This window comes from Taeniopygia guttata, chromosome 1 (genome assembly GCF_048771995.1).
Source record: "Taeniopygia guttata chromosome 1, bTaeGut7.mat, whole genome shotgun sequence".
Classification (NCBI taxonomy): Eukaryota; Metazoa; Chordata; class Aves; order Passeriformes; family Estrildidae; genus Taeniopygia; species Taeniopygia guttata.
The window spans coordinates 5,161,531-5,185,534 of record NC_133024.1 but is presented as its reverse complement, the minus strand read 5'-3'; the positions used below and the strand labels follow the sequence as shown (position 1 = coordinate 5,185,534).

The 24,004-nt window shown below is 43.8% G+C and overlaps 1 protein-coding gene across 5 annotated transcripts in view; it reads left to right on the top strand.

Annotated features, from left to right (window-relative positions):
• MOGAT2 (monoacylglycerol O-acyltransferase 2) overlaps nt 1-12,868 on the top strand; it is a 29,648-nt gene extending 16,780 nt beyond the window's left edge. The window contains exons 3-7 of one of the 5 annotated variants that reach the window (XM_072922067.1): nt 1,328-1,532; nt 2,934-3,108; nt 3,920-4,119; nt 6,581-6,750; nt 9,400-12,868. In XM_072922067.1, the coding sequence (XP_072778168.1) occupies nt 1,328-1,532; nt 2,934-3,108; nt 3,920-4,119; nt 6,581-6,735 (735 nt within the window). In that variant the 3' untranslated portion in view covers nt 6,736-6,750; nt 9,400-12,868. Of the gene's footprint in view, nt 1-1,327; nt 1,533-2,933; nt 3,109-3,919; nt 4,120-6,580; nt 7,190-8,019; nt 8,191-9,131; nt 9,301-9,396 lie in introns of those variants that run through there. The other 4 variants (XM_072922145.1, XM_072922197.1, XM_072922115.1 and 1 more) reach the window with 4 other exon arrangements.
• Nucleotides 12,869-24,004: the final 11,136 nt, after the last annotated feature.

The following is a 24,004-nucleotide window of genomic DNA, read 5'->3' as shown; positions in this document are numbered from 1 at the left end:
AAAGGCATGGTGGCTCTGTGATAACAGAAGCACAGAATTGTTCAGGTTGGAAAAGCCCTCTAAGGTCATTGAGTCCGGCTGTTCCCCAGCACTATCATCCCCAGGTGCCACATCTACATATTTTTGAACAATTTCAGGGATTGTGGTCCCACCACTTCCCCAGTCACTTTGTTTCAATGTCTGACCGCTCTTTCAGTGACAAAATTATATGATGACTAACCTTGGAAAGATTGATCCTTCCCTGCTGCTGTGAGCATCCTCAGCATCCACAGAAATGGTGCAGAGATTTCAGCATCAGTTTTGCCTGCTTCTGCCTAGGCTGTGCAAATGCTGACTGATGTTGGCATGGCAAGGTCTTCTTGGTGCCAGAGCTGGAGGGTGAGTTTGTCACACCAGCTCCTCTCCCCTGGGCAGTCCATAACAAATCCCACTTGTCCCTTATCTCCCTTTACCCATCCCCTCTTGTTCTGTGGTACTCATTCTCCCATGTAGTATAGCCCAGGCTTGAATATCACTTTCAGATCAGCTGAGGATTTTAACAAGCTGCTTAGTCAGCCCTCAAGGGCTGGCCATGAGCTGCACTGTATCTGCAATCCATGTTGCCCATCCCGAAAATGCTGGGTATGGGCATTCTCTGTTCCCTCCTGCCAAAGTTGCAGCAGCCTTGGGCAGACATCCACTGCTCTTTGATGGACCTGGGCACCCAACACAGGCACAAACATCTGCATCCTTCAGGCTTTCCCCAGTGGCAAGGAAGCCATCAGCTTCTCTGTTAGATGTCTGGAAATTAGATTTCAATTTACCATGTGTGGAAACATCCAGGAATCACCTGGCACATACTTCAGGACAGGACAAACCTTTGATCCACACCAAGTTGTTGGGTGGGACACATGCATGTGTTGTGCAGTAGGTCTACCAGAGTGATTATGTACTCCCTCTGCTGTTCTGGTTGTGGGATCAAGAGGTACTGTGTAGAAGAAATCACCCTTTTCTTGCTTCTCCCCCCATATTAGAAAATGTATTGGAGGACATTTTAAACAAAATTGGTTCCCAATAATACCTAGACCAGTTCAAGGCAACATAATGAACTGTGCCATTGGAAAAGTAATTTTAGGCCAACGGGTAGGAGGAGATGGAAAAATGGGCAATGAAATACATCTCAGTGAAAAATGGGGGAGTTATTCCAGTGAAACTTTTCCAATATAAAGCATGGTGGGTGCAAGACACTGCCCTCCAGGAATACCTTATCTACTGTTCATAGCCAGTGTTCCACCCTGCTAAGGATACAGCACTAACTGACCCCTTTTTGGCTTATCTCTGTGTCTAGTTGGTGAAGACAGCAGAGCTGGACCCTCGGCAGAACTACCTGGTGGGATTTCATCCCCATGGAGTCCTGCCAGCTGGAGCCTTTCTCAATTTCTGCACAGAGGCATCTGGCTTTTCCAAACTCTTCCCAGGCATCACACCCCACCTGATGATGCTTTCCACGTGGTTTCACATCCCGTTCTTCAGGGACTATTTGATGAGTGGAGGTAAGGAGCATGGGCCTCTGGCAAGCAGTGGTATGTGTGGGTGCTTTTTTGAGGAACACAGAGTGAAAATGCATGGGGAAGAGGAGTCAAGGGTCTGTTTTTCCTCATCTGGGGCCAATTGGATCCCATTCATGGACACATCTATTTGAGATGGCAGCCCAAAACCTCTGAAGTTAAAAATTGCCCTCCTTGCTGTTATCTCTGTTGTCCAACTCCATAAATTGTCGCTGTGCTCACGGCATCACTGTGCAGGTGCTGTGTGCAAAATGCAGAGCAAACTGTGAACAGAAATGCTGAGAGCTGCAGGCCAGGATGTTCTGTATTTCTTTCCACAAACATTATATTCAGGCTTGAAATTATGAGGAAAAAGATGCTTTTTCTGAAGTATCTGCTGCTTCCAGGGGAGCAGCATCCAGGGACAGAGGATGAAAATAGCAGTTCATGCTGCTGCAATGGAAATGTGGCAGGGGAAAGATGTAGTGAAGAGGAACAGGAAAAGGGACAGGTAAAAATTCAAGTGGAAGGGAGTTTAGAGAGACTTTTGGACACCAGCAGGATGACCTCCATCTCTCAGCAGTGGGCTTGGCAATTGTCACTTCTCTAGCTGAATGTGGGCAGAATTCAATAGGCTAAACATAGGCATCCAGTTCCATCTGATGCACCCCAGGGCATCCATTACCCTGTTTTCCACATAAACTCTGGCTCCTGCTGCCAGAGTATTTACATGGAGAGTGAGAAATACAAACAGTGAGATATATGAGACACGACCCAGGTGAAGGAAGGTTTAATCACTGTAATGATGGAGTTGGATGCATAACTAATTTTGAGGTCAATTGAATCCATTTCACAATGAGATTTTAAAGTGCAAATTATTTCAGCTCCTGAAACAAGGATTTTTTTCTTATAAAAAAATATTGTCAAAACAGTATTGCTTTGTCATTTCTGAATTAAAGATTTCTATCTTAGTCAAGTAAACAACACCAGAGGACCAAATTCTTCATCAAATTCCACTTTCAATTAGCACCATCCACTGAAACGTATGTGTGTTTTGACCTAAAGCAAATGTTTCTCTGACGTCAGAATTATTCAGAATTGGACATGGTCTCACTTGACAACAAATTGAAACAGATTTTTTTCTAGGACTTAAGTACAGCTAGTTCCAAGTTTATATTTTTTCCTAAATTTCCCCCTCACTTCTGAACCAGACAGCAAATAGATAATTGTATACCCACCCAGCAGAGCTGTGTGCAAATCTAGCACCTTTTAAGGGAGTGACCTGGGGGTTTCAGCTCTTAAAATAAAGATTTTAGCACCTCTCCAGAGATGGATTATGGGGAGAAAAAGGTGCAGAGCAAACCACTGACAGGTGGATTTTAGTTTTAATTTCTCTCTGCTCTCCAGGCCTCATCCCCTCTGACAAGGAGAGTGCATCCTACGTGCTGCAGAAGCCGGAGGGTGGGAACTTGCTGACGATCATTGTTGGCGGGGCACAGGAGGCACTGGATGCCCGTCCAGGATCCTTCACCTTGCTGCTGAAGAACAGGAAGGGATTTGTGCGCCTGGCCATCCAGCATGGGTGATGAACGGGGTCCAGGGTGCTGAGGGAGGGGTGCTCAGCTCTGTGGTGTCGGAATCTGTGGGTATTGGTGATCCCGAGATTGTAGAAAGTCTCTGTCTTTCTGCCCCGTTGCCAAAGAAGAAGCCATAATTCGTCTGTGCTGTTTTCAAGGTTGTTTATTTTTGCTTATCTATAACAAGTTCTGCTGCCCTGCCGCAGCTCTGTCCTGCAGGGCAGCGTGTGGGGCTCTGCCCCTCAGTGGGATGTTACAAACATTATATACCAGAAACTACATGTACTATATTTACAATAATGTGCCAATATCTGTCACCTACGTTGAACAGTGTGTCCCCAGCCTAAACCAATAGAAAAATGCCAACATCACCAAGAACATGGAGGTAAGGAAGAAGAAGGAGGAAGAACAGGATCAGGCCCACTTTCCTCCATCTTAGAACTCCTGACCCCCATGTACAAAGTAAAACCCCCCTGTACAGGTACTAAAACCCCCCTGTACAATACTAAAAAATTTTTCCCTCTAATTTGTGACTACTTTTACTATACCATCTAACCCTCTGTGACCGCTTGTTCCACCTTTAAAGTTGGTAATTCATTCCATGGTTCAAACTCAAAATCACAGCTGTTTTCAGCTGCTTGCCAGGGTCTAAAATGCTTCTGACCAAGGCCTGGAACCTCTGAAAATGTCTGAGGGACATTTTGAGTTCCGAGACTGTGGCTGGTTAATGGGATGTTTCTGTTTTGGAGAAGAATGAAGGGATTTTGGAATGGGCTTTGCTAATCGTGACACCCTATTGGTTTTGATTCCCTGCAGCACCCCCCTGGTCCCTGCCTTTTCCTTTGGGGAGAATGATGTCTTTGACCAGGTGAAGAACCCCAAGGGCTCCTGGCTGAGGAGGACTCAGCATTGGCTCCAGCAGATCATGGGCATCTCCCTTCCCCTCTTCCATGCACGAGGCATCTTCCAGTACAGCTTTGGGCTGATGCCCTACCGACGGCCCATCTGCACCGTGGGTGAGTCCACAGAACTCTGACACGATGCCAGACACACTCAGGTTAGCCAAACTGGGGGAACAGGGACAGTCCCTGGGTTGTGTCATCCTCCTGCCAGGCTGAAGCCTCATGCCAGACAGCACAAGCAGTGGTAGACTAGAAATGTGCACTGGTAGACTAGAAATGTGCTGCAAAGCAGCATTCCAAACTGTTCATGTTTTGGCAATCTGGTTTTATCTCATGACAAATCCCAGCCCATCTGGGCTGTGCTGGGAAAAGCCCCAGAGCAAATGTGGCCAACCTTATCACTCCTGTGAGATGCAGACAACCCCAATACCACAAAAAGCACTGCAATAAGGTTGCACGAAACATCTTCCAAGGCAGTTTTACAAACACAAGTAGGACCAGCAGGTCAAGGGAGAGGATTCTGCCCCTCTGCCCCACTCAGGTGAGACCCCCTCATGCAGTGCTGCCTCCAGCTCTAGGGCAAGAACACCAGAAGGATGGGGAGCTGCTAGATACCACGGGGAGACAGGCTGGGAGAGCTGGGGATGCTCAACCTGGAGAAGAGAAGGCTCTGGGGAGGCCTTAGAGCCCCTGCCAGTGCCTAAAGGGCCTCCAAGAAAGGTGGAATTTGAAGGGAATTTGAAGGGGGATTTTGGACAAGGGCATGGAGTAACAGGATGGCAGGGTTAGATGGATATTAGGAAGAAATTCTTGGGTGTGAGGCCCTGGCACAGGTTGCCCAGAGAAGCTGTGGTTGCCCTTCTTCTCTGGAAGTGTTCAAGGGCAGCTGAGAGAGGGTTTAGAGCAACCTGGTCCAGTGGAGAGTGTCCCTATTCAAGGCAGGGGGGTGGAATGAGATGATCTTTATTTCACTCCCAAGCCAAACCATTCTGTGATTCTCTGAACACTCATGCAGTTTGCAGCTTTGCTTACTGTCCTGTGCAGACACATCTGCAAATCCAAACCTATTTGCATGTGAGGAAAATGAACCATTTTCACCAGAGTCCATGTCCATGGGAGACCAAATTTCAATAAAATCTTTGGTTTTGAATAAGTTTTTCAACATCTCCATGCTTGTTCCACCAGTGTGGCTGATGCTCTGTGAATTAATTTAATTTAAAATGCTGTTTGGAATGGTTAGAGCTTACACCGCTGATTAAGTTTGACAACAAGCAATTACTTCTAATTGTATTACAACCTGTTTGGATTGTCTCAATGGTTTTATAAGGTGTGTAGTATCACACAGGCTCTTTACTAATTGGATGAAGAATAGCCTTATAACATGTTGAAACCCTCTGTCACTTGAGAAAAACAATTTGAGTAAGAGACCAGAGCAAAAGAATCTCATGGATCTTCTCTGTCTTCTCTGTCCCCTGCTCCTGGTAGCTCTGGGAGATGGGAAGGCTCTTCTAGAGATAGGAATCAAAATAACTAGATTTTCTGTTGAATAAAATGTGATTTTTAAAAGATAAGTAAGTACTTGGTTCCTATTAAAAATCAGATATTTCACAGAGTCTTTAATCTGAGCAAAGTGGAAGCACCTTCAGTGCAAGTGTGTTTAAATAGTGTGGGGCTTCCTCATTTTCCTCATTTTCAATGCAGATTCCCAGGACCATATGGAAACATGGAAAACCCAACCCAGATATTATCCTGTCTTTATATTGTGTTTATCTGCAGCACATCTGATGTGAGAAGCAGCTCTTGGGACTGCATTGGGATGCAGCACTTCTTACTTCAAAAGGCTACACAGAGGGTCTTTGACATTAGCCAACTTTGCAGATGGGTAAACTAAGGCAAGGCCCAGTGTGACCCTGGAGACCAAGAGCTTGGTCAGGCTCTGAGCCACCATCCCTCCTTGGCTGTGCTGTCTCCCAGGCTCCAGGAAATAACTGGTCACACTGACCTGTCCATCCTGGATAGGCTTGTCAGCGTTCAGGAACACACAGAATCACAGGATATGATTATCTGGAGGTGCTTTTATTGAGATCTCTGGGAATCAGGGGTACAGACCCAAATCTGACTCCCACATGGCTTTCAAGCTGAATGCATTTTATATTCTATCATTATATAACTTACATATTAATTATTAAACTTATATTGTTCTATCGTATACATTGACTTTATTCAAGCATGAGTTTCTCGTGATCTTTCTTAGGCCCCTGACCACAGTTTCTCATGATTATTCTTACAATTAAACAGTAATTATATTTAATTACTAAACAATCATCATATCTAACAATTATATAATTTATCATGTACTAGCTACACAGGTGCAGTTCTAGCAAGCTACAAGGCCTACATGTACCCAGGGTATTTTTTTCAGGGCCTACTAAGCTTAATTTTCCTTCTAACCCTAAATCCCCATAATTTTAAAACCCTTTTACTATCAGGCTGACCTCAGCTCTCTGCTAGGGTGAGCAAAGTGTTCAGAGGTACCTGACACTGGCTCCTTCTAACAACTGTACTTCTTTTCCAGTTGGGAAGCCAATTCCAGTGCAGAAGAAGCACAGACCCTCTGAAGAAGAAGTTGATCAACTCCATCAAAAATACCTAGATGAGTTGTCCAAGCTCTTTGAGAAGCACAAAGCTAAATATAATGTCCCAGAAGACAGCCACCTGGAATTTATATAGAGTGCCTTAAGCAAGGTGAAACCATGGAGATCAAGCCCCAAGTTTCCCCCCTCTCTGGAACTACTTCACAACCTCAACATAGTCACAGTCAACACATAGTCTGATTTTCCCAGTAACACAGCTTGATTTTCCCAGTATTTGCATGGGTGTAGAGACAGGTTTTTCATTTTTTCTCCATGTAGAACACATAAAATATATAAAAGAGAAGGAAAAAAACCCATCTGTGGTCAGCACAATTGAAACTCCTCAGCACAAAAATAACACTTCCAGTCTGGCATGGATGCCAGTTTATACAGATATTTCCAGGCAGTTCTGAATTATTTAAATTATTTCCTTTGCATTATTTTCATTTTGAAATGGGACAATGAGCCATAATTTGTGATGAAGGCATATGTTTTTAAAAATATAATTCATCTAGATCAATAAATGAACATTGTTTGTTTGGTGTTCTTCATGTTTTTAATTGCTCTGGGCTCTTTTCTCACCACCTGAAGCAGTTTATCAGAAAGGTCCAGCATGATGCCAAGCACCCTCAGCAGCATGATGCCATAGCCCACTTGCACAAAATAAATTAAATAAGTTCCATTAGAAATACGTATTGGAGCTATAAAATATTTCTAATTATTATAAAGAAACCAGAAGCCACTCTTGGCAGTCACACCACCAGAGCTGGGATGGAGCATTGGCAGCTCCACTCTCCATATTCAGTCAGGCTGAGCTTCCTCACTGGCTCAACCCCTGGTTTCCCATAGCACAGTCTCAGACATCCGGATCCCTCAAATAATTTAATCACACAAGAACAAAATCATTTTCTTAGGAAAGAGGAGCATGACTAGGACATGGGGGAATGGAAGTGTAATTCAGGCTGGAAATATCCATTGGGGTTTGAGGGAGCCACATTTGGCAGGTGATCAAGGCTCTAAGTAGATGCTTCTTTTTGATACCTAGAATTTCATTAGACTTTTAACTTAATGTGATTTTGCAGAGTGGAAGTTTCAGGTGGCAGGAAGCCATCTGCTCAGTTCACCCTTACAGTGCTCTGATACTTTCATGTTCTTCTTTCTCCCTCCTTTCATTTCTTTCTCTTCCTCACAGTCTATTCCCCACTTGAGAGCAGCCACCAAAAATCCTACAGATCACATGCACTTCATTTTTGTTCTTGAAACTTCAAAAAGTACATTTAACAAGAAAAACTTGTTTAAAAATTGAAAACTCTGTCTCTGCTGCCAATACCAGGTCATAATTGGGGTTTATTTCCTTTTCCTGCCTCCGGTCCTGACCAAGGCTGCAAGGATTCCACCAGATTCTTAATCTGAATAACCCCCTGGAAATGCCTCCCATTCCCAGAAAACAAGCAGCAGTAAGGAAGAATTTAATGAAGTCGTGCTCAATATTCTAAACACTTCTATAATACCACACTTAATCCAGTCCAATAAAACAGGTCTCATGCTATGATTTATTTTTTTTCTTTTTGTTTTATTCTTAGTTAAGGACTAAATTAAGAGGTGTCCAAGCAGGAGGAAGATTTTCTGCACCAGAAACAAACCAAAAAAATGTATCTCCCACCCTTTTCTCTTGGAGCTCATCACCATCCAAGCTTTACCATAGCTCCAATTTTTTTTTTCTCTGTCCTTTCTTCTGCCTTTCTTTTTACATGGCCATCCACCTAGAGATACACCTACTTGAGAGGTGGGCTGGCCCATCATCTTCCTGGCTTGGATACCATTCTGAAAGAGAGAAAAGGCAGAAAATGGGTGGTCAGGAAAAAACCTCAGGGAGGCATGGGAAGGAGGATGCTGGAGCTGTCTGGAAGTTGTTAAGGCGGTCAAAGAGATCTAAAGGTGAAGAAGGACCACAGTGCTGGAGAGGAGGAATCAAAGGAGAGTGTTGGCTGTACGTAATTGGCTTCCTTGAAGGTCAGTTTTATCTCACAGACTGAAAAATACCCTTTTGATGCGTCAGGGACCTATATAACCCAGGTCAGTGCCTGGGCTTGTGTTAAATATAACAATAAGAACAATTCACAGGCATCCTCATCCTAATTCAGGGAGCTCAGTACAGTGAGAGGTCCCATTCAAGAAACCAGAGCTGTCTCTGAGGAAAACACTATAAACCAAGAAGCTTTTCTGCTATTTCAGCACAAAAAGGGGCGAATATTTCACACAGAGCTGTCTGGAGGATTAAAACTCCTCTGATGGTACACAAGGCAGGAGAAGCTTAAAGGAAAGAAAAGTGCTCAGATCAACCAAACCAAACAATGTTTAGGTTTGACTCTTCAGCTTGAAACTGGTTTAATTGGAGTTACCTCCAAGGTACCCTCAACTGAGGGACCTTCAAGCTGTCACTCAAAATAAGGATCACTTAAAGTTAAAACAACACTGTATGTTTCCTTCCAGCATGTCCACTCCCTACTTACTCAGCTGGTTTTCATCTGAGAAGCCCAAGAAGAAGAGATATATCCAATTGCCTTTCTTGCAGAAATGTCAAATTTGTCCCTTTTTGGGACTTTTGTGGAAATTCTGAATTGGAAAATACAATGAGAAATAAAAGCGTGGTGATTCAGTATTCCCCTCCTGCCTGTCTCTTCCTCCCACCTCTTCCCTCTTGATCTCTCCTGTATTTCTGTTGTGAGAGGCTCTAATCTGGATTTGCCTTACTTAGCAGGTTCAGATCATGAGGCTCAGAAGAAAACCTCTGATGACTGATGAATACAAAATATGGACTAATTCTCCAAGAGGAAGAAAGCCAAGCAAAAAATGCTTTTTAGCCCTTCTGCAGCTCTACTGCTGCAAAGTTGTTTTGTTGCCCTGAGAATGGGATTCAAAGATTGTCTGCTCTTGGTAACAAAATTAAAAGGTTTTATTCTGTTGCAGAAAAATGTGTTGTTTCTGCTCAGGGAAAGATTTACTGCCTATAATTCAATAAAATCCCGAAATGCTAAACATCCCTCCCTTATGGCATACCTTTCAATAAAGGAAATAAAATTTCAAGTGCATCTGAAACCCATCACTTTGCATTTAAAAAAAAAAAAAAAAACAAAAAAACACTAAATCAAATCAAGAAATTACCTTTTTTTTTTTTGTTTCCTTTTCAATTCAAACATTTGGAACATAACATTTAAAACATTTAGAAAGCATGGGTCTCCTCATGAATATTGACACATATTTTTTGGGATAATCTGTTAGTTCTGTCTGACTTGTAACCAATGAATTCTCTTCTGCATCTCCCATCATGTGAGCTCACCTCTTGACACAATCTTTCTTGGAGAAAACATCTGATACAGGATTTTGGCAAACCATCCTGTTCAGATTACAAAAACCCATCAGTGAAGAAATAATCTACAATCACCAACAAGGTAGGAGAGTATATATTTGATTTAAGAAATTATTTGGTATGATTTATCCATTTTTCAAGCTTGTGCTTGGTTTTACTCCTACCCACATCCTGACCCCAGCCAGGAGATGCTAAGCCATTAAATTTGGCCTGGCAACCTACTGAGCCACCATGTCTCTGGGGCACAGGGGGTTTGTGTGTTTCAGGCAACATATGACCTTCAAAACAGAGAATGCACTTATCAGGTGGGAAAGCACCTGTAAAATCAGGTAGTTGTGAACCAGCATCTTGGGTGTCAGGATACAAAATAATTCCTGTGAGCTAAAGGGATTCCTATTTTATTAAATTACAAGAAGCCAGCAAAATACAGCAAAAAACATGATTTCAATGACCAATTCAAGACGTACAGAAAATTACATACAGAAAGCGCTACAGGAAGGATTTGAAATCACTTGGGTCCATGAAATGCTTGCAGAAAACTATGAATGCACAGAATACCATGCATTCACAGAAAATTGTGCATGCACAGAAGAAAAATAATGCAAAGGAAAAAAATAATGTTTAATTCTTGGTGAAGAAAGTTTTCTGATCCCCTAGAATTGAAAGGGAACAAGTGCTAGCAAGCAGTGCTTTTATTTTCACCACTGCCAGCAAGGACAGAACTTAGCTGCTCATCGCAAACAAAAGCTTCATGGACAAGGTGCATGTGGATGCTGAGGAACTCACCTGCACATCAGAGTACTCTGAACTGGGAGAGCAGTGTTGCATTGTCAAGAGCATGTAAACAGGGCTGTGAGGTCAGATTTTCAGAATTATTTACAAAGAACTTAGCTTGTACCTTCTGAGAGGGAGAACCTCTAAGATGCCATTTGGCAGGATCTCCTAGGAAGGCTAAGCACCTCATTTTCCTCATCAGGAACCCCAAAATCTGGAGATGCTCACTTGCCAGAATCAGTATATCCCTCAGAGGAGGGAATGAGCAGATTTTTCCATGCTATGTTTTTGACATTACCTACAAATCCCACAGTGTGCCTTGCTTCCAGGAACTGTTAAACACTTTACAAGTAAATAGGATCTATAACCCCTGGAGAGGTAGAATGGGAGCTACTTTAACCCCTCTATTCATGCTGGCCTACTGTCAACCCAAGATCATGAATGTCACAAGGCCAGAGAGCAAGAACAAGCATGACCTGTGGCCCAGATTTCTAGATCACCTAGTTCCATGTGATTTGTGGCTGGTCAGAGGAAGACTATAGCAAAGTTGAGACCCAAATCCTCCTGAATCATAGAATAGCTCACCACCCGCATTGTAAAAAATTTCTTCTTTATATCTAATCTGAATCAATCCTCTTTTCTATGAATACTTGTACTTAAACATAGAGGGAAAGAAAGAAGAATATCAATCTAGGAAGACAGAGGCCAAACAAGTTGAAATTACAATTATTTTAAAGCAAGCAAAGCAGAATGGCTAAATTATTATTTAAAAATCAGAAATAAAGAAGTGATAGCCAAATTTGATAGGTATTTAGGTTCAAAAATTACTCCCTTCCTTGGAAAGTCCAAATGACACAGAAATAATCCTCTCCACATTAGCCCCATGATTCAGGAGTCACTACAGCCCCACCTCCTCTTTCAGTGGCCATCTCTGTTTGTCTCTATTTCTCTTCCCCTTCCTTTTCAGCCTGCTATTTGGCCTCTATTTGGCCTCAGTTCCCTTGTAGAAACTCTTGCCATTATGTTGGATCAGACCTCCTTGTGTCTGGGATGTCCACATCCTTTGGCCAAAGACTGAGATGGAATGGATTTCACATCTCACTGAGAGCAGCAGCACAGAGGTCAGTGCAGCCCTGACACACCACGCTGATGATAATGGGATATGCTTCTTGTTCTTCCTTGCCAAATTTTAGGGCTGGCCATGGCTGGAGCAGCAGGCAAGGTTAATCTTTGTTGAAAGCTTTAGTTGGGTAAGGAGGCCAGCTACCACTTCACTTTCATTTGTATTGACCAGTGCAGAGCATTAGAAGTATTAGAAGCATTAGAAGTAATGAAACCCAGTAACAAGCAAAGCCATTGGATGTAAGATTGATCCTGGGGCCTCTGGGGTCTGATCCAGCTCTGGACCCCCGGCCCCTCTCAGTCTCACAAGGACAAAAGTAAAAGACGGGAGGCAGTCTTTCCTCTCGGGATGAGAGTCCCACTTTATTCGGTTATGTGTATTTTGGATAATTTGTGCTTATGAGAAATAGATATATAAAATACGTTATGTTGGTAAGAAATATTCTTATAAGGTTTCTTAAGCACACAAGCTGGAATCAGGAGATTGCTTCAGGGTTATTTCAAAACCACAGCTGGCAGCAGAGAGGACCTAATTTGCAAGCGAATGAATGTGGCTCCTCTGGAGATGGGTCCTTCTCCAAGGGGATCCAGGAGATGAATATTCAATAAATATCTAAGACTGAGATAGACAGAGCCATCAGGAAGACACATCTCAATGCCAAGTTCCAGTAACTTGATGATTGCCATACATCCCTTGTGGTTTTGTTCAGCTCCGTGCAGAGAAAAGAAACGACATGAATATGTGAATCTCTGAAAAGAGGAAAAGAAATCCTGCCTCAGGCAGAATAGATGGTATAAGAACTGCTTGGACAGAACAGTCAGGGTGAACATAGGAGATCTGATGCTGTAGAGGTGGGATCTGTGTTTCACCCAGGGCCGATCCTGGGCTTGGCACTGTCCTTTTTGTGGGTATCTTAGACTGAATTTCGGTTGTGAAATAAAAATCTATTTTATTAATTATTAATTTGGCTTGATCATTTTTACCTATAATAATCCCTTGATAGGAGCTGCCTGGGAAAGAAGGCGGTGTCCCAGAGGGGCAAGAGAGTGAGTGCTTGGTGGTGGGAGATTTTAAACCCGGGGGAATGGGGGGCAGAGGAAAAGGGGCCATGGCCAATGGGATACAAGTGACAGGAAAAAGTAACCTGGGCTAAGACCACCACCACAAGGTTCTGGGGGAAGAGGGGAAGATATGGAACAAACCACTTGGTGCAACACAACAACTGGACACTGGTGTCTGTTAAGAAGGAAGAAATATTCATCACTTCCTAGCGGGTCATGCTAAAACTGGCCTCATGAAAGATCCTCCGAAGCCTATTAGCTAAGGCACATCCTGCGGGAAATCCTCTTAGAGCAGTGGAGGTGACGATGTAGCTGATATTACTGCTCCCAGGACTGCAGTCATAGCAAAACAGGGCTGGGATGGAGTATTAAGAGATCAGTGGGGGCATGCCCTTTATTTCAAGGAAGGATCAAGTCCATCCATCTCATATGTCACCGGGCAGACATTGTGTTAATATGCTCTTGAAGACTTTCTATGATAAAGATGCCACAACCTTCCTATTCCCTAATTTTCTCTAAAGCAAATTGTAACTCAAATTCTCAAGTATGTACTTTGGCTCATGGCTTTCTACCTCCATCCAGTATGTGAATGAAGATAAGGTTATTCCCTTCTCTGTCTGTCTTCATGTCATCACATGTCATGTCTTCTCAATCCACAGTTTTTCAGGCCAAACCATGGCTAAACCATGTTTATTTGATGAGTTGGATCCACTAACATCTCCATAATAATCTCTATCAGACTTGTTGCTTGAGTGTACACAGACTTGTATATTTTGGTGATCATCTCAACTTCTGGAAGTGGACAACACAGGGTTATGAGGACTTCCATGAGTCTGAAAGCACTTCAGCACAAAAGAGCTGATAGAAAATGGCCTGTGAAAGGAGGATTTCCCTCCATTTATACCCCAAAGCTGTTGTCGATCCGTTTTCAGGTGTCCTCAAAACACTGGTCCCTATTTGACCAAGAAATTTCTTATGTGGCAGATCGCTGAAAAGACCTGCAACATGGTCTAGTTGAAAAATGTCCCTGCCCATGGAAGAAGGGGGAGTTGGAATCGATGATATTTCAAGGTCCCTTCCAACCCAAACCATTCTCTGATTCTATAATAAACTTTTCTTAGAACATTCCAGAAATGCGGGCTGAGATAAAGAGTCAATGAAAGGTTCTGTAGAGAATAAAGACAACCTCAGGTGACTAGATTAGTTTTTTGTCCTTCAGCCTGCAGATGGCACCAAGAAGTGCCATTCTTATTCTGCATTTCCTCGCCTTTTCCTGCAGCTGTGGAGTGCACAGGGAGCATCTGCAGAAACAGTCTGGTTGCAGTCAGCGTGACTCCCTGGTGAATAAAGGGTTGCAAGACTGAGTCTCTCTGGTCCTGCAGCCCACATGCATGTGTGGAGCAACTCTACTGGGATTTGCAGGAGTTGTGAAATAAAGCTGGCACCTCTTCCTGCAGGCTTTGTTAATTCTTAGTTTTTTATAGTTTTATACTTGATTGTGATGTAACCAACCCCCTGTGGTAATCACATATCCTCTGAACAGAGAGAGACATAGCTCTCCCAGGATTTTCCTGGGAAGCATTGAGAAAGCTCAGAGAAAGAATTGAAACAATTATTATCTCAATCTCTTCACCTGGCAGGCAATCTCTGTTTGTCAAAGATGTTTACAAGAAGGAGTTGTCCCTTCTTGACCAATAGGTGAGAGAAGATTCCTAAAGACCAATCAGGTTCTTAGGTCCACCTTTGTTTCTATAGAACTGTGGATTTCTAATAATAAAGTGCTTTTTCATGCCTTCTGATGATGGAGTCTTTGCATCACCTTTGTCTGTCCCCGGTACCCCTTTGGTGACAACCCCTAATTTAACAGCATGGCACACTCAGGCAGCTCTAGTCCATCACATGGAATCTCTACATCAATTCCTGCAGTAGCAGGGCTGTAAAAAATATTATAGAAACTATATGCTTTCCACATTTCAAGCTATTCTAACACAGTGGGGAGGCTCAGGTTATTGCTCAGATTGGCTGACCCAGGAGGAATTAAGATTCAGCCTCCCACAGGTTGTCCACAAACCCTTTCTGCCATGCAACATGCAAAGCGCAGTGGGGATGGTGTGTTAGCTGCCATCCTGAGGGAAGGAGAGGAATTTCTATTGCAAGATCCTTCTTCATTTATAATGAGGAGGTATTTTCAACCATGCATGGCTTCTAGAGATGTGCTTTGAAATTCAAGAGCCAGCATAGAATATCCAAGCATGCATAAGTCAAAGACTCAGAGAAAAAGGTGGTTTGGCACCAGAGCCCTGCCAAGCAGGATCTTTTGGGTTCTTTCAGCAGCAAGAGGTGCTGGAGGGTGTCCAGAGAAGGACAATGGAGCTGGGTAAGGAACTGGAGCACAAGTCCTATGAGGAGTGTATGAAGGACCTACAGGGGGCTCAGCCTAGAGAAAAGGAGGCTCAGGGCTCCTCTCTACAACTCCCTGAAAGGAGGGTGGAGCCAGGTGGAAGTTGTGCTCTTCTCCCATGGGACAAGGGACAGCACAAGAGAAAACAGTTTCAAGTTGTGGGGATTTAGATTGGATATCAAGGAAAATGTCTTCACCAAAAGGGCAGTCAGACATTGTGGTGAAATCACCATTCCTGAAACTGAAAGGTGTGTGGATGTGGCACGTGGGGACATGGTTTGGTGTTGCACTTGGCCATGCTAGGGGATTGGTTTGACTCAATAATATTAGAGGGTTTTTCCAACCTAAAGTATTCTATGACTCTATGACTTTAGGATTCTTAAGTGCCAGGCTGCAGAAGGAACGTCAGGAGAAAAACAGGTAGGTCCTGCCACTTTGCTCTAAGAGTTCTATACTTTGTCTCTTTGCATCTGAATTTCCCCCCCAGAGAAACTCCCAAAAAACCCGAGGGTAGTTCACCCTCCCCACCATCTCAAGCATGTAGCCATCAGTGCTTCTCAGGAACTCAATGGGAAAAAAATTACACACTTAACAAGAAAAGAAAAGAAAAAACCCAACCCCCAATAGTAGGAAGCCATTCCTTCCTGTCCTGTCACTCCAAGCCCTTGGCCAAAGTCCCTCCCCAGCTCTCTCTTAGCATTGGAAGTCCGCTGGAAGATCTCCCCCATCCCTGTGCTCTCATGCATATCCCCTTCCTTTTCTCCTTTGAGATACACACGCTGGGGGTCATCCATGTGCAGTCTTCACCTCTTCTCCTCCTGCTGAGGCAAATTCCTAGATGTAGACATGAACTTAATAACAAACCAATGTCTGTTGCCTCCAAACTACACCTCCCAGTTTGCAGTCCTAAGGAACCCTTCCTAATGTCATAAAAAGGCCACAAGCATCCTCCCGTAAAAGGGATCCATCCTCCCTTTCTAAAAAACTACAGACAAGCAGCCAACAACATGGAGCAGAAATACACCAGCTTAAGGGAGACAGTCTCCTAAGAAACAACCCACAACTGTTTTTCATCGAGCAGACATACCCAAAACATGATGTGCTACAACCTTGAGAAACCAAGTGCCTGTGAGCAGTGGGGAACTTGTGTCTCTGCTATGTAGCAAGGTGGTCTCTTCTCACCAGGCTGCTTTGCAAGCCTGGGGTGTATCTTTCCTTCTTTCCTGCTTTAAGTCATCCTGTGCTCGGTGCATGGCTGAAACCTGCATGGAGGATTGCAGGAATCTGGAGCAAAGGGAGGATTTCCCAGTCTCTGTGTTTCTCTCCAAAGGGTGCTGTTGCTGGAGGGGCCCCAAAGCTCTCAGGGAGGTTTGCTGCAATTGGTAAAATCCTTGGAAGCTGAAAAGCACAGGATGGGCTAATTCCATGAGGCAATTCTTGGATATGTCCTTGCAAATTGCAAGTAATCTGTTGGGTAAATTTCTACTTCTTTAAATATATTTTTTCTTTATGATCTTGGGACTGATGGATCCTGCACAGGATTTGGGGCAATACCTGTCATGCCCAGGGTGGTGGAGGGCCCTTGAGAGGTCTGACTGGCTGGAAGGCCAGGGGAGAAGGACAGCCTTGGCTAATAGATTTAAAGCTTTGCTTATTGGCCCTTGCTGTGCCCAGGGGATGGAGGGTGTATGATGTTTTTGTTAAGAATTTGTCTGGCTGAGAGCTGGGATGGAGGCAGGGAGGTGCAGAGGAGCACTTGCCTTGGCTTCACCAGAAATGCATGGTCTGTGTGGTCACCTTTCCAAGATTTGTGCCTCAGTTTCCCCACCTGTGTTTGGAGACTGGTTCTGTCCCATGGCTGTCTGTTTGCAAACAAAGAAAAAAACACAGAGGTTTCTGGATTTCTCAGGGAAGGCTTTAAGAAAATGCAATCATCATGGAAAAGAGCTGAAAATGCTCATTTTTAAAGAAATATAGTAAGATGCTTCCTAAAAGATCATGAATCTCTCCCCTTTTTCCTCTTATATTTAACCACTTTCCAATGTCTCATTCTCCCACACTCCTCTTAGAAAAGAAAGCAAACCTATTTAAGAAAAACAATAAAATTACCTTTTTTGGTCTGTGTGTACCAATCCTTGTTTTACAAAACACCCTGCCATTGGGTTAAAAGTGGAGCTGGTCAACTGTCTATTAGTAATTCTTTGCCTGGTCTCTCTCGTGCACTGAAATAGTGCTCATTCAGCACAGGGAGCAAAGTTAATTTTTGGACATACAGTTAATTTTTACGTGCTCTAATTTTAGACTACAGCTAGGCAGCGCTACCATGACTTGCTGCCAACAGCTGAAATCTTTGCTCCCTGACTTGCATAAATCTTCCTATTTGTCTGCTGGGGAAAAGTGAGGGTGAGACTTTAAAAAAAATAAATTAATGCCCTCTAAAGCAAAGCTCACTGTGAAGTGCTCTCTTCCAGTTTTGGCCTGAAGTTTGCTTCCAGTTGTGAAGAAGAGGAGGTGTAAGTGTAGTTTAGAAGGGGAAGAAATGGATACATTTCAAAACCTCTCTAAATGTTAAATAACTGCATGAACAAAAAAGGCAAGTGCTATGAAAATGACTGATGCCCTTTGGGCTTTGAAGTGGTTGTACCATTAACCAACGAGTTGCAGAGGAAATACTCTTTGCTCCAATCCTACAAAAATAGTGGCTGTGTACAGTCAGTATGGAGGTTTGCAGTGTTTGTGCTCCTATGCCAGACAATACCTAAAAGGGTGTGGCATCAGAAAGGATACAGGACCGGTATCCAACAGGTGGACAGAAGAAATGTGTCATTTCCTTCTCTCTGGGCACTGCCAATGCACCTCCAGTTCTGGGCCACTCACTCCAACAAGGACATTGAGGGGCTGGAGTGTGCCCAGAGCTGAGCACCAGGAGCATCTGAGGGAGCTGGAGAGGCTTGGGGGAACCTTTTCATGCTCCTCAACTCCCTGACATGTGGGGATTGGGCTCTGCTCCCAGGGAACAAGTGACAGGACGATAGGAAGCAGCTTCAATTTGCCCCAGGTGTGGTTTAGGTTGGATATAAGAGAAAATGTCTTCCCTGAGAGATTTGTCTGGCATTATAATAGGCTGCTGAGAGAAGTGGTGGAATCACCATCTCTGGAAGTGTTTGAAAGGCATGTGGATGTGGCATGGGGAACAGGGTTTAGTAGTGGCCTTGGCAGTGCTGGTTTAACGGTTGGACATGATGATCTTGGAGGGCTTTTTCATCCCAAATAATTCTGTGATTCCATGCTCATTGGGGTTTTACCCTCTGCTTGTCCCTTCCTTTCATCAGTGGTCAGCTCATCAGTCAAATTTGCTTTTAACACAGTCTGGATAAATTCAGACTTTGCCCCACCAGCTAAATAAATGCTTGCTCTTCCTTAGTTTCTTTCCTGGAGATGTCCCAGGATGCAAAAGTCCCAGGGATGTGTTGGTAGGAGTTTTGAACAACCTGGTCTAGTGGAAAGTGTCCCTGCCCATGGCAGAGGGTTGGAACTGAATGATCTTTACGGTCACTTCCAACCTAAACCATTCTGTGATTCTGTGATTTTATGTGTCAATGTACTCCTAAGGTGCCCATAGCTGCAGAAATCCCTCTAGAGAACAGGGTTTGCAGAGCTCTGTCATGCAAACATCCCTTTCCAAGCAAATTCTTTGAACAGGAAGGGTGTAAAGCACAAATTGGCTGAAAATCAAGCAATGGGCTGGGGGCTTGGACAATTTTTTGGGCATGTCACATGGATCCTCCATATGCAAAGGTCAACCAGTTCAATGATCACGGTGGTGCTCAGATGTCCACAGGTACCTCAGCATGGGCTCTGCTGAGGTCTCCTGGGGAGGGAGGCATTGCTCCTTGCTCATTCTGGCTCTGGACATGGTAGGGGATGTCTTTGCACCCTGGCAAAACATAAGCCAATGTCACTGGACCATGCCAATGACCTGGCCCAGAATGACGTCATGCATCTGTAAAATGTTGCCCTGTTATGCTCCCTTTAGAAAGTGTATGATGGTTTTAAACTGAAAAATAACAGGTTTAGAGTAGAGGTTAAGAAGAAATTCTCATGAGGCCTTGGCATAGTCTGTCCAGAGAGGCTGTGCTTGCCCCATCCCTGGAGGTGCTTAAAGCCAGGTTGGATGGGGCTTGGAACAACCTCGGAAGATGTCCCTCCATAGCAAGGAGGTTGGGACTAGAAGATCTTTAATGTCCCTTCTAACTCAAACCATTCTTGTTTTTATGATCCTACAGTTCTGTGATCAGTGGTTGTTATTTGTACAGCAAGAATGGCCACGCACAATTTGTTAATGGGTTCAGAGATACCCTGGTTGACACTTATTTACCTATTTTGCATATCTGAAGTGTGGCTGGTTCCTGCTCATATGGCAAGCACTTCTCTGGTGATGGAGCATTGGAAAGTACCAGTCTGGGCTCCTAAAATCATAACACCTAGCTCAGAAGCATGGACAGGCAGTGATGTGAACCTGGGGTGACAGAACACTTCCATGCACCCACAAGAACAAACAGGACTTGAAGGATCTTACCAGAAGCCACAGCCAGAAACAGAAGAGACCAAGGGGAGCTTTGAAGCTCATGAATTCAAGACTAAGGAAAGGGGTGAAGGACCAAGGGTAGAATTGCTGCAACTACCTAAATCTTCATTGTTTCTTCAGCTTAGTTCCCCAGTAAGCTTGTGTCTCAGTTACCTCCATACCTTTGGGCTACACAGCTTTTGGGTTTATTTGAAGTTCTATAGAGAAGCAGGCAATGTGTGGGGATGTGGGAACACACCTCTTCTCCCTCAGCTCAAGATTAGCTCATCACTCAGGTGATGTATGAGCCAACAGCAACATCCCAGAGGAGGGGTAGACAAGCCTGTCAGTTGAGGCAGGATCGGAGTCTTCACCCTCGGAGGATATGTCCAAAGACTCTACAGTAACTCGTTGTTCTAAGGGGGTTACTTTGCACCAGCTCCTCTGTAGTCATGCTGACTGGCTTCAGGAGTCTTGAGGGCTTTCTCCGGTTCCTCAAGACTTTCTCCATACATAGGTGAGGGTCGTTGTGCAGTCTCCACTTTTTGCTCGTTGTCTAAATCTATGTTGGGTCTACTGCCAGTGTCTAGTGACACCATGGGCACTAGGGAAACAGGAAGGCTTCTCTGGGAACAGCTGCTGGACTACCCAACGCAGTGCAAGGGACAAAAAGGGTTTCAAACTATTAGGGACAGAGGAGCAAACAGGTAAGATGTCTTTTACAAAAGGATTCTAACAAGGGTGTCAACATCAGGAAGGAATACAGAAACTAGAGGAGTCAAACTGGGATGTCAACTGGGTATGGGGACTAATACCTTGTATAGGGTAAGTATGAACAAGGGTGGAAGTAGTGAATACATGAACAAGCGACCTGTGTGGTAAACAGACAAACGGTTAAAAATCAAATTCATTCATAACAGCCCCTGTAGCCGCTGCTGCCAGCATCCAGCCGTGACTGTTGCCACTGTTGTGACCCTTTTTGACCCTCTCTGCTCCTTTTCCTATTCTCCCCCCCCTCCCCTTAGAAGGAACACATTTTTATCAATAAATGGTTTTCAGATATAATATTACCGCGTTTGCGCTTTATTTCATCTGAGAAATCTATCAAAAGAATCCTTCCCAGCTCCCTCTTTTGTAACTGAACGGGATATATTAGTAGGCTCAGGAGTCAAAATTGTGGAGAAAGGGCCCTTTTCAGATGCTGTGGTTGCAGCCTGTGCAGACTACTGGATTAATAAACAACCCTGGTAGCTGTAAAACCTCTGTTTTTAAGACACAGATCAACCCTTGAAACAAAAATCTTGTACAAGTACTACTTCCCTAAAAGAGAAAACCTGAAAATCCATGAGCACAGGTTTAACTCCTGCAGGTAAATGATTCTATGGTTATAAATCAATGAAGGTAATTACAAAGACACATAAACCCTACACTGGAGTGTAATGTGTTCTGACAAGCCAAATACAGGAACTTTCTTACATACATCCAAGCAACTGGGTGAAGACATTGAACACTGATTCTTTCAAAACAGGGCATTTTCTGCTGCTAAGTAGCTGTACACAAACAAAGATACAGAACTGCACACCGAGCAAGTTCTGACTCAGAGTATTGCAAATCTGCCCCACAACTTGGAAATGATTCCTGCAGTCTCTGAATAGAAGTGCAAAGGGAAAAATAAGTGTGTTCTCAAAAGATTTATTCAATAGGCATTGCCCTAAAAATTCAGTATATATATTAAAAAAAGGAGTCTAAAACTATTGTGAATTGGTTTTGGCTGCAGAGAGCTGGAGGACTGGCTCCTATCTGTGTTTCTCTGTCCATAGCCCATGCTTTTCAGACTCATGTGAAGTAAGAGTAGAGTATTTGAAAAGATGTTATTGTTAAGAATAATCATGCTAGACACACAGGTTAATAACAGACAAAGTTGTGTATCTCCTGCATCAACCCAAAACATTAAGAAAATCTATTCTGCGTATTTCCAAAATCATTACCAAACCACCACCTGGTGTGTGGCTTCTTGTTGGGAAAAACATCCTTGTGGGAACACAGCCAAGATCTTTCTAATCTATTATTTAGGACTGTTTGCTGATTTTCAGTGAGTGAGATGAGAGAGGAAAAAAAAAAGTTCCAGGACAAGTACTCTTCAAAGAAGTGAGATACTGCACTGCACTGCTCAAGTAGTGGGAGTCAAAGAATCTGAGAATGGTTTGGCTTGGAAGGCTCCTTAAAGCACATCTTGTTTCAACACCCTGCCAAGGGGCAGGGTCACCTTCCACTAGACCAGGTTGATCCTGGTCTTAAACACTTCCAGGCATGGGGCAGCCACTGCTGCTCTGGGAAACCCGTGCCTGGGCCTCACCACCCTCACAGACAATAATTCATTCTAACCCTGCCCTCTGTCAGTTTAAAATCCCCTGATTGTGTCACTACATGCCCTTGTGAAGGTAAAGGCTGTTCTGGGGCTCAGTTGTATCATCAGGTTGAGGCTTATGTTTTTCTTCCTTACAAGAAACTTGGTGACACAATTTAGAATTTCAAGTCACAAAGCAGCTGCTGAGGCTGAGGCTATCTATGGTGGTTGCATGTTTACCTCTGACAGTTGTAATAATCCATGAGGCACTAAAGGATTTTATTATTATTCGTTTATTTATTTCAATTTTAAATAAATTTAAAATTTATTTATCACCCCCGGGTCTGGGCTGATCCCACAGCATAGGCAGCACGGGAGCAGGTGATTCTGCTCCTCTGCCCCACTCAGAGCTACCTGAGACCTTAGAGCCCCTGCCAGTGCCTAAAGAGGCTCCAAGAGAGCTGGAGAGAGACTTTGGACAAGGTCATGGAGGAGCAGGATAAGGGAGAATGGATTCCCACTGCCAGAGGGCAGGGTTAGATGGGATATTGGGAGGAAATTCTTGGCTGTGATGGTGGCGAGGCCCTGGCACAGGTTTCCCAGTGTAGCAGTGGCTGCCCCATGCCTGAAAATGTTCAGCAGCAGGAAGGATGTGGCTCAGACCAACGTGGTCTAGTGGAAGGTGTCCCTGCCCACGGCAGGGGATTGGAAATGGATGAGCTTTAACTTCCTTACAACCCAGACCATTTTGTAGTTCTATAATCAGGATTCAGAGAATTTGTACCAAAATATATAGAAGGTGAATATATAAATAGTAAGATGATGGATCTGGATAGATAGTGATCTCAGCAATTCAGCTATTTTCCATTTTCCTCTCTCATGCCTGTCATGACCTATCAGTGTGATTTTTTTGCAGGCTTTTCTTTCAGTTACAATAAGAAGAGGCACCTCAGCCCTTCTTTGCTTGTAGATAACTTTATTTAATTCAACAGGGAACGCAGGCAGGCAGGAGAACATTCTCTTTTCACTCAGCACTATGCTAGAGTGATTTATTTGGGTTCTTTTGGCTCCCTTTTGCAGGTCTTAGCCAAGACTTGTTGGTCAAGACTCTTTCTTCATACAGGCTTTTGCAATTTTACATTATTATACAGATTTCCACAGGCCTCTACAAGTGTTGGAACATGGCCTTATGCCCTAATGGGGAGCAAACCAGTTGTGGTGCTGTTTTTACTCAAAAGGACAGGTGTGGGAATGCCTTGGGACCGAGAAGAAAAAGAAACTGTTCTTTCACCTCTGGATCACAGATTTAAGCTCTCCACAGCAGAAAATATGACTTTTTTTTTTTTTCTTTCAATGAAACACACTGCTAGACATGTCTGTCTGGGCCAAAAAGTGGATATTACAGCAACATCTCCAGAAGCAACTGGAAAAAACTGCTGACACAGCTAGACATGATCCTGGTCCTGTTGTATTGTGTTTTTATATTTCTGTAACAGTTCTGTAATGATTTGCCCCTCCACCCCTATTTTCTCCCAATGGTTCCACCCTGAGATTTCCCGCCTTTCCCTCAGTGCCAATCTCCCTGAAAATGCTTCATCACTCCCCTCTCCCCTCCCTGATACCTTGTCCATCACTCAGGTCCCCATCCCATTCTTCTAGAACCTTCTACCCTGGGTGTTGAGGGATTGGATGAGGGCCTGGGCTCCCTCCCTTAAGTTTCCCC